The sequence below is a fragment of the Quercus robur genome, chromosome 3 (assembly GCF_932294415.1).
Source record: "Quercus robur chromosome 3, dhQueRobu3.1, whole genome shotgun sequence".
Classification (NCBI taxonomy): domain Eukaryota; kingdom Viridiplantae; phylum Streptophyta; class Magnoliopsida; order Fagales; family Fagaceae; genus Quercus; species Quercus robur.
The window spans coordinates 61,737,321-61,752,590 of NC_065536.1; the positions used below are offsets into that span (position 1 = coordinate 61,737,321).

Genomic DNA, 15,270 nt, shown 5'->3' on the forward strand with positions numbered 1-15,270 from the left:
TAGTGGATAAAGTTTTATCTAAATTAAATTATTATTTTTAAATATTATTCTTTAATTTTAGGAAATATATCGTAATAAATAATGAAAAATTAATTTACTATTTTTTTTAAGAGAGTTTTAACTTACAGTATCTACTCCTGATAATAACTATCATCAAACCAAAATACCAATCAATTTTTATCCTATAGTGTAGGCGAAAATTAAATCACCATTTCTAAGCCTAACTTCTTCTTCTTCTTTTTTTAATTTATTTATCAAAAACTCACGTGTCATATGTGATATGTATATGAAATATATTCCTCTATTTTATGGTTAAAAAAAAATAAAAATACAGCGACCGTGTAAAGGGGTTTATTAGACTTTAGCGAGTCTTCGCTCCAGAACCCAAAGAGAAAGCTCCGCGTTTGTTTAGCCAATCAGAATCGCCGAGTGAAGTCACTAAACCAATGAGAAACCTCCACGTGTAAATTCTACGTAGCTTCGCGCTCCCTCGTCTCTCTCTCCATCTTTTATATCAACTTCTTCTTCAATCTCCCAATTCTTTCTCCACATATACTTCGCATCAAAATTTGTTCCCTCTCACACTCTTTACTTCGCTTCCAATCCTCGCTTTTCTCGATCTTCTAAATTCTCATTCTTGAAAATTATTTGTAAATTCAAAAAAAAAAAAAAAAATCCGCCGGATCTAATTGGTCTCCGGCGACATTAATGGAAGTTCACGGCGACGGACTCCGCCGTGTCTTGGTTTTGGCCTTCTGCGTCGCCGGAATTTGGTCCGCTTATATCTACCAAGGTTTTCTTCAAGAAACTCTGTAAGTTTTCTAAATTTTTTGGAAATTTGCTTATTGAATTATCGAACAAAGAATTATTAGCATTGTTATTGATTCGATCTGTTATGGAAAAGCGGTGCGAGAAGGTGCTGACAGTGTGTGTGTGTGTGTGTGTTTCAGAATTTTCTAGATCATGAGCTGTTTTTATGATTTTTAGGAGTTGAATTTGGTTTCGTTTTTTGAATCTTGTAAAAAATTAATCGGAAAGTTATTAAGATGAGCAATGCTCGGATTTTTAGGTTACTGCATTGTCTATAGGCGATCGGAGTGAAAATGCTGCCTTTTTGTAAAGGCAGTAATTGCTCAATTCGCACTAAATTAGGAGTTTCTATTTGCATCGATTTCTAATTTTGGTTGTTAAAACTTCTAATTTAGATTCATAATCTTGTTGAAGCTAAGGTCACTAGTTCGAATAAAGCATAAGTAGTTTTATCTTTTTCAAGGACAATTAAATTCAATGCAGCTGTGTTTGAATTTTTGGTTTCGAAAAGCTCGGATTGTAGTTTACTACAATAGCAGTGACAAGCTTAGGCTTATCCATTGTAATGGCAGTAATTCCTCAATTTTTACTGAATGAGGAGTTTCTATAGATAGCACTTGTGTGATTTGCAAAATTTTTTGAGTTTTTGGTCCATATGATTATGAACTTGTCTAAGTCTCCTTAAACGAAAATTTCTGTATTACTTTTAATGGCAGTATTTGCATGATTCAAAATTTTCTAATTTTGTGTGTGCACGCGCTCTTATTGCTTGCTACCAATGAAATATGCACCACCTGATCGACTTGTTTTTTCTCATTATATAGGTCGACCAAGAGATTTGGTCCAGATGAGAAGAGGTTCGAACACCTTTCGTTCCTTAACTTGGCACAGAATGTAGTGTGTTTAATCTGGTCATTCATAAGTGAGTTCAACTTCACCCTCATTCTTGCCTTTTCATCCTCTCCTTTGCGAAGATGATGATGGAGATGTGATTCTGATGTTATTGTGTGTAATAAACAGTGATAAAGCTTTGGTCCAGTGGTAGTAATGGTGGCGCTCCTTGGTGGATGTACTGGAGTGCTGGCATTACAAACACGATTGGTCCAGCTATGGGAATCGAAGCACTAAAGTATATCAGCTACCCAGCCCAGGCATGTTTCTACTCTCTCGTTGTTTGTCAGTTTCTCATTTTTGGTGGAAGGTGCAGGGGTGCCAATGAGTTCTAGCTCAAGTGACCCCTTTCCATTGTAAAAATAAAATAAACGGGTTGTATGTTCAAAATGCATTGAGTGCGGATTTAATTTACAAATTGAGAGAGAGAGAGAGAGAGAGTATGGTGATTGGTAGTCTATTCTTTAGATAAGTTTCTCTCTTTGGGTTCTATGAATCTACCAGGGTTTTTTTTTTTTTTTTTTTTAATTCCTCAATAAAAGTGTAAAGTGGTAGACTTTTTCTGCTTCCGTATGTTTTTTGATTGGTAAGATACATGACACATGGTCTTGCACCCAAGACAACAGTCTCCATCTTATGATTGTGGCAAAGGAAGTGCCATTTGAGCTACAAATCATTGGCTTTGTATTACATAGCAGTGGCAATATTTCTTGATTATTGTGATCTTGAAGTACATATGAAAATAACTTGATTGCCATAAATATTGATGTTGTTTTTGCTGATTTCAGGTACTGGCAAAATCCTCAAAAATGATTCCAGGTGAGATATTTACGAGTTTATATGTATTAACCTGAACAAGCATGCTGCGTGTTAATTCTGACTGTAAAATGCATGCTTTTTATTGCTGAAACTGCATTCATATGGCCCTCAAGCATGTCTCTGGCTGACTCAGTTGTAGTCTATAGCCTAGGTGTTGGTTTGAACACTCCAGCCAAACCTTTTTAAAGGCCTTGAATTGTCAAAAGTAGTTCATATAACCCATTCTGTATATTATGGTGCTGAATTCTATGGAATTTCATTACTTATTTAGAAAGATGCAGTCCCCTTCATCAAAACCACTGACCTTAGTTTGTATGTTTGTTTAGTTTGCTCTTCCTTTTCCATTTCATATAAATTAGCAAGAAAAGAAGTTCGTAATGAATTTTGTGCATCTGTTTTTTTAATAGTTTTTCAAAACTGAATGACTGAATGATGCTGTTCTAAGTCTTGCCTAATTTTTTTCCTGACCCTCCCTTCTCCTTGGGGATGATATCAATCAAACTAGTTCAATGAAAAACTATCACAGACAGTATCCAGGCAAGTTGGATAATTGTATATATAAGGTGGTTCCTATTTGTTTTGACATATAGAAGTTATTCGAGCTCTATGTACTTGTTCCAGTGAGGATGAATTTATATGTAGAAATAGGTCAACATTTCCGTGGCAAGTTTTATGAATAACTTACTAATGAGTCATCTTATTTTCATGCAGTAATGCTGATGGGTGCTTTAGTTTATGGTATAAGATACACTGTTCCAGAGTATCTTTGCACTTTCCTTGTTGCTGGAGGGGTATCTACATTTGCCCTCTTAAAGGTGATGATTATATCTATATTAACAACTTTTTTTGTTTTCATTTTGATCCCCATTTTATATTTTTAAGACAAGTTTTTATTATTTTTTTCTAAATAAATGATTTCTTCTGGCAATTTCCATTTCTGATTTTATGTTTGTCTCATCCATAATCCGGTTGATTTCAGACTAGCTCGAAGACTATTGGCAAGCTGGCACAGCCAAATGCACCTTTTGGATATTTGCTATGTTTTCTGAACCTTACATTTGATGGATTTACAAATGCTACTCAGGATTCAATAACCAAAAGGTATGTTAACAAGAAACATTTTCCTTTTACATTCTGTGTTTTTTTTTTTTTTTTTCATGTTAAAATGAATACTGAATTTTTTTTTTTTCCACATTTTCTGGTGTTTGGTATGGTAAAAAATACAAGTTAACAGAAAATGTTTTCTATAGTCATTGGAAAACAAGCCCAATAGAGTGGAAAACATTTGATCGGTGTTGACAGACTATTGACACTTTTTTTTTTTTTTTTTCAAATGCCATTTTTTTTGCTCAAACCAATTGTTTCCTGCTTAATTTTTCTTGTAGATTCCCAATTTGGAGTTTTTTTTTTTCCCATTTTAGGTTCCCAAATGCCCCCCACACACCCCACCCCCCCCCCCCCCCCCAAAAAAAAAAAAAAAAGAAGGAAAATATTTTCCTATTTGAGGTTTTTTTTCAATAATGAAAGTTTTTGTTCATAGATTTATGTGAAATTACAAGAAATATTAATGATATTTTGTGCAAGGCAAGCAACAGAAAATGTTTTTTGGGAAATTTTTTTTTTTCATAAAAAAAAAACATTATTTAACTGAAGAAGCAATTTGTTGTTAATTTACCTTACTGCCAAGGAAGATGTGTTGAATTTGTTGAAAAGACCATAAGTTTCCTCTAGAAAAGTTAGCAGAATGCCTAAAGAGCTACTTACATGTCCATTATTTTTCCTTTTACCTGTAAGAAACAAAATTTGTGTGGGAGCAAGTCAAGCTAAAGCACAATAACATAAACCAATTTCAAAGCATATGAAACAAATCAAGATTGAGTACATTAGAGGCTCATTAACTTGAAGAGCTTGGGTGTACTTTAATATGTTTAAAAATGTCTGTGGCAGCCCTTGCTATTCAAGCTTAAATTAGTTTTCTTTTAGAATGATTGATGACTTGAATCACACAGGCTCTCTCATTTTCGTACCAAACCATCTTGAATTGCATATGTAGTACTCAAAACATATTGGTTTCTCTGGCATAGGTACCCGAAAACAAGTGCCTGGGATATTATGCTAGGAATGAACTTATGGGGTACCATTTACAACATGATCTACATGTTCGGCTGGCCGCATGCTAGCGGATTTGAGGCAGTCCAATTTTGCAAGCAGCATCCAGAGGCAGCATGGGACATATTTCTCTACTGCCTTTGTGGGGCAGTGGGCCAGAATTTCATCTTTCTAACCATAAGTAGATTTGGCTCCCTTGCTAATACCACCATCACCACGACCCGTAAGTTTGTCAGCATCGTGGTTTCTTCACTGCTGAGTGGCAATCCCCTGTCAACAAAGCAATGGGGGTGTGTTGCCATGGTCTTCTCTGGGCTGTCATACCAAATCTACCTCAAGTGGAGGAAGTTGCAGAGAGCCCCAAAGAAGAGAAAGCCCATGTGAAGAGGGAGTGTGTAACAATTTTGAACTTTTTTAACATTCATCCTTTTTCGTTTTCACCATTTTATCCCTTTTATATCATTTATAGTAACTTTAGGGCTCAGTGGATCTAGGTTATACCCATGAAAATCGTGAATGTAATTGTAGATTCCTTATTGAGAAACATTATTTTAAATAGTTCTCATGCCGTTCTATCCTATGCTTAGCATAAATGTTCCATATGTTGTAGTGGATAGTGGAAATAACAAAAAACCAAATGAGTTAGCAAAAGAGAAAATTTTTCTTTAAAAGAAATTTGGAGAATCTCTTCCGATCCATGGGACATCTTATAAAACTATCAGGTTATTCGTTGAGATATACAATTGGTATGCATCTCTTTAAACATAAAACAAAGATGCATGAATACAAAATAATAAGAATCTCCTAGAAACTAAAAAAAAAAAAAAAAACCTATGCCTGTCCTATATTACAAAATGAGTATTTACCTTATTACCACTTATAGAAAAATGTCTAGCTACAAAAAATATTTACATGCTGGCACTTGTTGATTACAATCATATAGCTCATTAAATAGGTCATATGACTAAAAGTGCAAGACGTTACTATAGTAGCATTGAATCAAGGTGAGGGCAGGGTGATTTCTCAAGCACTTTCCCATTGCAGGATTCAAATTTTTGAACTTGGAATCTTCACCCCCAAACCACTTGGAAGTAAGCCCAATGTCAACTAGACAACCACCCTTAGTGGCCCAAATCAAAGAATTTCAAAGAATGTTTAAATTTCGGTACAAAATTTGATATATTTAACGTACACAATTTTTTCAAAAATATATGCAATTATATATATTCAAAGCACACAATTTCAAATAATTTACACAATTTTGTATATTTAAGGTACATAATTTTTCAAATAACATACAAAATTTTGTATATTCAATGTACATAATTTTTTAAAGAATTTACAGAATTCTGTAGATTTGAGGTACACAATTTCTAAGAAAGTAAACAATTATATATATTCAAGGTACATAATTTTCAAAGAATTTACACAATTATGTATATTAAATGTACAAAATTTCAAAGAATGAATATAATGCTATATATTCAATGTACACGATTTTTCAAAGAATATACATAATTTTGTATATTCAATGTACTATATTTTTCTAAGAATGTACAAAATTCTATATATTCCAATTACACAATTTCTCAAATAATATACACAATTTTGTATATTGAATGGACACAATTGTAAAAAATGTACACAATTCTATATTTTCAATATATATATATATATATATATATATATATATATGACACAACCTTGTTATATATAAACTCTTTGTACTACACTATTTTGTGAATACTATACTTTCTTGTTTCAGTACATACTAGCCTAGTTTACCAATGAGGGGAATGCTTGCTGCACAGTGTGTGAGATGCATCACCTTTTCCAGTTCTTTGAGATAGCTAAAGCCGTGTGGTTTGGTAGCAGATGCACTATAAGAATTGAGTTCCTGAGGGCAAACAATGCAGAGCGGCTGATGAAATTCATTATCAACCCCCCAAGCAACTTCTTGTTTGACCAAGAAGACAGGAAAAGCTATATTCTATCTATACAGCGCTTCAATCATGGAGTTTATCTTGAAATGGAGAAACCATGATGTGTTTGAAAGGAAAAGCATTTCCCATGAAGGCCTTCAAGGAGGCTTAAGTAGGATCTTCTTGGAGCATTGGTCTGTGTTGAAGAGCTATCATCAAAGTGATAGAAGCAGGGCTAATAGTCAATGGTGCATGCCTGCTTCAGGTCAGTTTAAACTGAATTGTGATGCAGCTGTTCATTCCAAACATTCAGTCATGGTTGTGGTTGCTAGAGATTGGAGAGTGAACTTGGTGCTTGCCCACACAAAGAAGGTATCACCAATATCCCGGTCCAAGCTGAAGCAAAAGCATTAAGATGGTCTGTGTGTCTGGCATCTAACCAGAATCTGCAGAATGTTGTGATTAGAAGGTGATTCCAAGCGTGCATAAAGGCTATTAATAATGCAGACCCCAAACCCACATGGAGAATCCAAGGCCTCTTACATGGTGTGAAGACCCTATGCAAGTGACCTCCCTCATATTGCCTTCAACCAGGTATTCAAGGAAGCCAATGCAGCAGCTCACTCACTTGCAACCTGGTCATTTAAGAATGCCTTTGTAGGTTTTTTTGATTCCTCATTTGGTCCTCCCATTTTTGCTGATGTAAATTGGAAGGAAGCTGTCTCTTCTTCCCTTCTGTAATCGCTTTTCTGGAATCAAATTTTTCTACTCGTAGAAAATTTCATATCAGCATTGAAGGCACAATATTAGGAACTCCAAACGATTTAAGAAATCACAAATTAGGGACTTCTTCAATTGAGTTAGTATAACTTGAGCATTAGTTAAACATAACTGATAGAGCAAGTATACTCACACTCAGTTGCACACTAAAATATACTCAAACTCAGTTGCACACTACTTTGTGCAAAATTACAAAGTTATTATATTTTATCTTATTTCAAAATTTAAATTGTAGGCAATACAATCTGTATGCTAAATTTTATTTTCTATTGATTCTTGTCTTTGGGTTCAACGATTGAAATCTGTATCAATTAGGCTTATTTTTTAGGGCCACAACGGCTCAAGTTCAAACCAAGACTATTAATGGGATAAGATTATGAGGTGAGGCTTTTGGACCACATGGATAATCCTGAGGAGAATCAACCTGTAAGTTTAGCTAGGCAAAGCATGTGTAAACGCAAGAAGTTTTCTTGTGTTTATTATTTTGCCATTCTAATCACATCTCATTAGGTTTTAAAATAACAGTTGCAAGTGGGCAATAATAAATTTTATCAAGGTACTCCACTTCTTTACATTAAGAAGAAAACCATGTGAAACACAACAATGCAATCAAAAATCAAACAAGCCACCTCCTTGGCTCTTGCCTCTTGCAATGCTTTCCCTGCCATTCCTCTTTGTGCCAATGTCATCTGTAGGTTATCATTTAAACTCATATCTTTCTTTAAACCTCACAAGTAAATCCTATCTACGTTTAAGAAAAGCTTACTAGTTACAACTTACAACTAAAACTAATTTTCCTTCACATAGCAACTCGAGAATGCAGACTTTAAATCTCCTCCAACCAATAGGATTGCAAACATCACCACTCAATTCTTCTTCCGGAACAAATCCAATACCATCCCGGTTAAAAGCACTCTTAAATTGATATGATACTTGACTCGGTAGGACTTTATATTGATGTGGGCAGCCACGGTTGTTGATAACATAAGAGCAGATTGACTGTTTATTTAAAAGTAAACTAGCAACAGAATAAGAACAAAAAATTTAGAAGAAAAACACAATTAGCTAACAATCGATACTGTAATAATAATAAGACAGATAAATTACTTATTAAAAAAATAAGACAGAGATAAATCACTTATCTGCAGGATGGAAAACCCAGCAACAAAACCAATAAACTAAAGCAGCTTCTTAAAGTATGATAGTCAGAACTAGCATTCAGATCATACCTAAGAAACTTCTAGCCTAATAGGAATTGATTTAATCCTTAAAAACTTTGCCCAAATGGAGCTCACACATGAAAATTCTGTGTACTACTAGTGTCACCAAGACTTGTCTGGAGCTTAAATTGACTATCTGAAGCATAAAAACATCAAACTAGAACTTCCAAACAGACTTAGAAAACAGAAAATGTTATTTTATCCCTCAACTGTCACTTAATACTAAATTTTGCCATTTCAATTGCAGGCAACTTGCCAGTGAACACTGGATGTGAGGCAGGACTGGAATTTCTCAAAATCTCTGGTGAGTGCATCTCAATGAAGAGACAAATCAAACTCAACCTCAACTATAGCAATTGTCTGTCATAAAATACATCAGCTCCAAACACTACTCAGTTCCTGAAGGTACCCTCCCCAGAATCCAATCACTGCGACCTCCAAAAAGGGTTTCTATCTATGACTTGTATTTAGGAAAGTTCACTATGTGGACTCAAGCAAGGACAATTCAGAATTTTCAATAGCAAAATGGCTTGGCCCATAATCACTCTATGACCTTCTTGGTGGACTCAAGTGTAACTCCAATCAGTTTGATTAGCTTCAATGAGAGCCAAAGAAGTGATGATTGTGTGTTTTATGTACCGGTGATCGATATTGCCATCATTTGCTCTTATTTCTGGACCGAGGCCAAACTGCAAATTGGGGTTTTGCTCTTAAACTTTTCAAAGTTAAATGCATTTTAACTGAGGAAGTTCTGTATTTCAGTCTAAGAGCAATTCACAGGTTCCACATGATGGAGGCCCTACTCCTAGTGTACTTTAATACCCAAAGCCAATTCAAAAACTAAATGTGGGAATGCCTCCTAAGCTCAACAGTTTTTTAAGGAAAAGAAAAATAAATCAAGCTTAAGTTTCACAGTAAAACAAAAGAGCAATACAATTTGCAGATTACAAGAAAAGAAAAGAAAAAAAATTAAAAATTATACGAATTGTTAACAAAGATATCATCATTGACGAAATAAGAAGGTGAACCCAGTTGCATAATGTAAAAGATTCAATCAAATTTCGAGAGGGTTTGAGTAATTCTTACCTGTTGAGCAAGAAGGGGGGCGATTGGATTTAAAAAAGAAAAAAAATTTGGACCATTTCTCGATTTATGCGTGTCATCCTTGCGCAGGGGCCATGCTAATCTTCTCTGTATCGTTCCAATTTTATCGGATGTCCCCGAAGGGACAAGCTTATCTGCCTCCTTCCTTCTAATAAAGACTTAAAGGTTTGTGTAACTAGACGATGTGGGATTCGTTGGTTCTCAACTAGAAAGGCTCTATTTAGTTAGCTTTTGGGCTTTGGCCTTCCACGCGTCAGTGTCGTTAACTATTTCACTCTTTTATCCTTCTCGCGGATGTTCTGTACTACATCGGATTATTTTATTTTCTACTATTTTAAAAAGATCATGAGCAATGAAAAACAAGTTATCAGGTTAAAGAATATCTCAACAACAACAACCACCACCTGGTACATGCTCTTATTCTCTGCAATCTGATTTGTCAAAGATTTAATTATTTTTATATATTTGATTTCAGTGGTTCTTAATCTAAAGGTGGGAATAGGGTTAGGGTTTTAACAGGGTTAAGTTATGGTTGGTTTGGTCTAAGAGATAAGGAATTGTTGGAACTTTAGTGTTTTAGAGGAAAAATAAATTTATACCCATTTTGTGTTTATATTGCTTGCTTCATATAATTGAAATAAAGAAAAAAAGAAGATGAAAGTGAATATTAGCAAGTGGGTTGGTGAGTAATTTTATGAATTTTCATGTTTTAGAGAAATGATAAGGTACATGGTTTGGTTCGATATTGTTTCCTTTATGTAATGGTGAGTGTAATATGGCTAGGGTTGAGCTTGGTTTAGTTCATGTGAATATAAAGAGAAGAAGATAGAACTTAGAAGTGAGTCAGGATATGGGTTGGTAAGTAACAGGTTAAATCTTCAAGTTGAAGATCAACATCGGGGAATCTATAATTTAGAATATCACATTCTTTGCTTTGGTTCAGGAAATCTTGAAGAGCCTGAAAATTATATTTGATAAATATTAGAGAAGATGTGCATCATATTTAAAGCTTTGCTCTAAGGAGGAAATGTAGGGTACTCAAGTACAAAGCACATACGTGTGGCTTTAAAGTTTAAACAGAAGCAATCAATATTTTTTTATACAGCAAATACTGTGATTTCAACCAACACTCAACAAATATGATGTTCATGATGATGACGATGATATTATTCTCATTTAGACTGGTTTGGGCAATATGAATGAAAAAACTGCATTCATTTAATTGATGCTTGGAATTGAACTAAGTGAATCCTACGTATGCAAACCATATGTACTTTAATATTGGTCCTATCCAACTCAGTGGACCCTTCCTAGAGAAAGACATCGGATGCGATGAAATCGAAGCAAATACAAAATTATCTCTCTTGATTTTTCTTATTCTTTCTTGCAACACTACTTTATATTGATGAATCATTGTGATTTTTAAAACTATATTTTGAGTTCATACGCTTTGGAGTTGTATTTTTTAGTTCCCTATTACAAGTAGTATCTCTCTCTCTCTCTCTTATAGTTTCGGCTTGATTTTTGTTTGAGTTAATACTTAATTATTTTGGAAGTAAGAATTTGAGTTTATATCATAACACAATCTTAGTTATGCTTACAAATCAACATTCAGCCCATTTCGGTCCACTTCATCTATTTGTTCCGGTTCAATCTATTTCAGTTTACTTCGGTCCAATTCGGTCTACTTTGATCCCCTATTTTAAATAGTTCTCATGCCGTTCTATCCTATGCTTAGTATAAATGTTCCATATGCTTTAGTGAATAGTGGAATAACAAAAAACCAAATGAGAGTTAGCAAAAGAGAAGTTTTTTCTTTAAAAGAAATTTGGAGAATCTCTTCCGATCCATTTTGTGACATCTTATAAAACTATCGTGTTTATTCGTTGAGATATACAAATGGTATGCTTCTCTTCAAATAGAAAACAAAGATGCATGAATACAAAAGAATAAAATCTCCTAGAAACTAAAAGGACCAGCGGCGTGTCCTATATTACAAAATGGGTATCTACCATATTTACCATTTACAAATGCCTAACAATATTACAAAAAGGTTTATTTTAACTTTTTTAGTATGTATACTTTCCTGGCAGTAGTTTTGAACAAAGCTACAAAGAATATTTTACATACCGGCACTTTTTGATTATAAGAGTAAAACAAGTTGTATAAAAATAGATTATGTGACTATAAATACATGATGTTATTATAGTAGCATCTTACTCATTAAGTCTAAGCGTGTGCTCTTAGCCTCATGAAGGCACTAGTGGGCATTGAGCCGGGCCGATTAGGGGGGGGTGGGGGGGTGGATAATGGGGTTTCCTAAATGCTTCCCATTGCCGGATTCGGACTTGGGATATCTACCCTTCAAACTACTTGGGAGTAAGTCCAATGACCGCTGGACTACCACCCCAAGTGGCCAGAATCTTCATCTTAATTATCATTAATTTATAGAATTAATGATTAATTTTAATTGTAAATAAAAAAAATAACATAGAGGAAAAACTAAAATCAATTCTTCATTAAAAAAAAAAAAAAAAAAAAAAAGAAGCAAATTAAACCCCATTTGACATTATCATATACATATACGTTTCTCATGGTTAAAACTTAAAACCCTCCAAATGAATCCTAAATCCTTTGTACCCGACTGTTGTTACCAAACTTCACAAAAGAGCAAGCTATGTCCCTTTTAAAGACTGTTTAGTCTGGAAAAATATTTTTGTAAGAGTGGCTTTTAGTCATCATTGTTGTTGGGCGGATATGGAAGCATCTCAAAATTTGTTTCATGTTATGTTTCTAAGTTTATAGAAGAATTGAATGGAATAGAGTGAATTAAGCTATGGGTTTTTTTTTTTTTTTTTTTTTTGAAAGAGTTTACAAAATGAGTAAGGAAATTAAATAAATATAAAATTTTATCATTATATCATTCACTGTTTTTTTGTTGTTTCCTAGATAAAAATAAAATTAACACTCCATTGTCATTTCACAAAAATAAAGGAATGTGCGCTCTTTCCACTCTTAAGAGGAATGTTTAAGATAAAATAATGGATATCTCCTCTTAATCATTCTATTACTCACTAAATTCTCAAATAGGAAATTGAATAGAATATTCTTTAAAAATCTCATTCTTCATTTCCATTTCTTTTCTCCCCTCCCAAACAAGCCATTAGAGGAACTATAAAAGCCATTTCTTTTCTGATGAATAAGCTGCATAAGCAATTTCTAATTTCAAATGACTAAAGAAAACATAGATACCCCCCCCCCCCCCCCCCAAAAAAAAAAAAAAAAAAAAGCTTAATCACGAACTTTGGAGTTTCTCAAAAAGAAGTGTTTATCTTTTTAATTATTGTTATTATTTTTATAATGGTTCAAAATTACTACTCATGGGGAGGTACCACTTGGAGCAATGTTTATATCTTCAAAACCTTGTGCAAAGCAACAAACAATGCAATCAAAGGTCAGACAGACCACTATCTCTTTATATTGGCTCTTGCAGTGCTTCTCCCGCCATTCAAGTTCATATCAATATCTGTAGGTAAGCACTTTAAATTCCACATTTCTCCATCTTCACAAGTAAATTCCATCTGGATTTAAGAAAAGATAACTGCTATGAGCAAATTTTCCTCCACACATCAACTCGAGAATCCAGACTTTGATTCTTTGAATCTCCTCTGACCAGTAACAACTCCCCCCCCCCCCCCCTTTCCCCCGACGATTATAACCACAAACATCACCGGTCAATTCTAGCTCAACAACAAATCCAATACCATTCCTGGTTGGTCATTTAGTGGACATAGCTTCGGGTCCCAACACCTCATAGTGAGAGAGGCTAATTCCACTATCATGTGTGCACCTATGTTGGATACATTCATTGCCAGAAAAGTTGGCCAATGACTCTGTACAGTTTGATGTGGGCTGCAACAGTTGTTGATTACAAAGAGGTTTCCAACTGTTTATGCAAAAGAAAAATGGCAACAAAACAAGGGTAAGAATTACAAAAGAATAACACAATGAGCCAGCAATCAATACTGTAATAATAATAATAAGACAGATTAATCACTAATCTGCAGGATGGAAAACCAAGGAATCTCCTGTCATCTTTCTGCCTTCCTATATGGGGGAAACTATCATAATTTTTTCTTCCTCTTTAAAATGAAAATCAAAATATCAAGTGCTCTGAGAAAATTAGGCACATCACACCTTCGTTAGCATGGTCGACAGACATCACAAACTTTGACAAGCAAATCTACCTCCAAGTTAACCAAACTAAACACAGAGTACTGTATAGCTAAATTTTTTGTTTTATTTATCTATTCACTTGTTACTTAAAAATATATATATATACACACACACACACGTTTTACTTAATCGATCTCCTCAACTTTGTCAATATTACTCTTCAGAAGCTTCTTAAAATGTTTGCACCACCCCAGCTACAAAACCAACTGACCAAAGGAAATGCTTAAAGCATGATAGTCAGAACTAGCATTCATACCTAGGAAACTGCTAGCCTAATAAAGAGTTGATTTAAACCTCAAATCTTTGCCCAAATGGAACTCTCAGTCTCACACACTAAAGATTTTTGTACCACCAGAGTCACCAAGTTATTTCTAGAGCCTAGATTGCCTATCTAAAGCACAATAACACCAAACTAGAACTTCCCAACCAGATGTTTAGAAAACAGAAAAAGGTTACTTAATCGCTTAACTGTCACTTAGTGTGTGTTTGTTTTGAGCTTATAAGCTCAATTTTTAGCTTTTATGTACAACTTTTTAGCTTTTATGCAAACATCACCAATCAATTGTTCCTCTAGAACAAATCCAATACCATCCCAGTAGAAAGCACTCTCGAGTTGATATGATATTTCACTCCGTAGGGTTTGATGTGGGAACTTGATATGAAATTAAAAAAGAGTTTGATGTGGGCAACCATGGTTATTGATAACATAGAGCAGTTTGACTGTTTATGCAAAAGTAAAATTGCAACAGAAGAACAAAAAATATAGAAGAAAAACACAATTAGCTAATAATCAATACTAAAAGAATAATAAGACAGATAATTTACTTATCAAAAAAATAAGACAAATATAAATCACTAATCTGCAGGATGGAAAACCCAGCTACAAAACCAATAAACTAAAGTAACTTCTTAAAGCATGATAATCGGAACTAGCATTCAGATCATACCTTAGAAACTTAATAGGAATTGATTTAATCCTCAAATCTTAGCCCAAATGGAGATCACACATGAAAACTTTGTTTACTACTAGCGTCACCAAGACTTGTCTGGAGCTTAAATTGACTATCTGAAGCATGAAAACACCAAACTAGAATTTCCCAAAACAAACTTTTAGAAAACAGAAAATGTTATTTGATCCCTTAACTGCCACTTAATACTAAATTTTGCCATTTCAATTGCAGGAAACTTGCCAGTGAACACTGGATGTGAGGCAGGACTGGAATTTCTCAAAATCTCAGGTGGGTGCATCTCAATGAAGAGCCAAATCAAACTCAACCTCAACTCTAGCAATTCTCTGTCATAAAATACATAAACTCCAAACACTACTCAATTTCTGAAGGTACCCTCTCCAGAATCCTAATCACTGGGACCTCCAAAAG

At 34.3% G+C, this 15,270-nt stretch overlaps 1 protein-coding gene, 2 long non-coding RNA genes and 1 other non-coding gene across 6 annotated transcripts in view; 1 reads left to right on the forward strand and 3 right to left on the reverse strand.

Moving 5' to 3' along the window:
* The first annotated feature begins 534 nt into the window (after positions 1-534).
* LOC126718742 (UDP-galactose/UDP-glucose transporter 3) lies at positions 535-5,207 on the forward strand. The gene is made up of 7 exons (XM_050421077.1): positions 535-812; positions 1,635-1,732; positions 1,831-1,961; positions 2,490-2,520; positions 3,232-3,335; positions 3,500-3,621; positions 4,605-5,207. The coding sequence occupies exons 1-7, from the start codon at positions 709-711 to the stop codon at positions 5,011-5,013; spliced, it is 999 nt and encodes a 332-aa protein (XP_050277034.1). The 5' UTR covers positions 535-708; the 3' UTR covers positions 5,014-5,207.
* Positions 5,208-6,312: 1,105 nt separating this feature from the next.
* The window catches only part of LOC126718744 (uncharacterized), a 34,023-nt gene continuing 25,065 nt past the window's right edge, over positions 6,313-15,270 (reverse strand). For 2 of the 3 annotated variants that reach the window (XR_007653040.1, XR_007653042.1), the window contains exon 2: positions 6,313-7,300. This is a non-coding gene — a long non-coding RNA (uncharacterized LOC126718744). Of the gene's footprint in view, positions 7,317-15,270 lie in introns of all 3 variants that reach the window. The other variant, XR_007653041.1, reaches the window with a different exon arrangement.
* LOC126718746 (uncharacterized) lies at positions 7,851-9,925 on the reverse strand. The gene is made up of 2 exons (XR_007653044.1): positions 9,638-9,925; positions 7,851-8,349 (listed from the first exon to the last, which is right to left on the reverse strand). It is a non-coding gene; the product is annotated as an uncharacterized LOC126718746 (long non-coding RNA).
* On the reverse strand, positions 9,679-9,781 carry LOC126720151 (U6 spliceosomal RNA). The gene has a single exon (XR_007653305.1). It is a non-coding gene; the product is annotated as a U6 spliceosomal RNA (small nuclear RNA).

What these genes read in the sequence shown, in the direction of transcription:
- LOC126718742 (XM_050421077.1), top strand. Translation starts at nt 709, where the DNA reads ATGGAAGTTCACGGCGACGGACTCCGCCGTGTCTTGGTTTTGGCCTTC. An exon ending in CTACATTTGCCCTCTTAAAG is followed by an intron (nt 3,336 to 3,499) that starts GTGATGATTATA and finishes GGTTGATTTCAG; the next exon opens with ACTAGCTCGAAGACTATTGG. An exon ending in CAGGATTCAATAACCAAAAG is followed by an intron (nt 3,622 to 4,604) that starts GTATGTTAACAA and finishes TCTCTGGCATAG; the next exon opens with GTACCCGAAAACAAGTGCCT.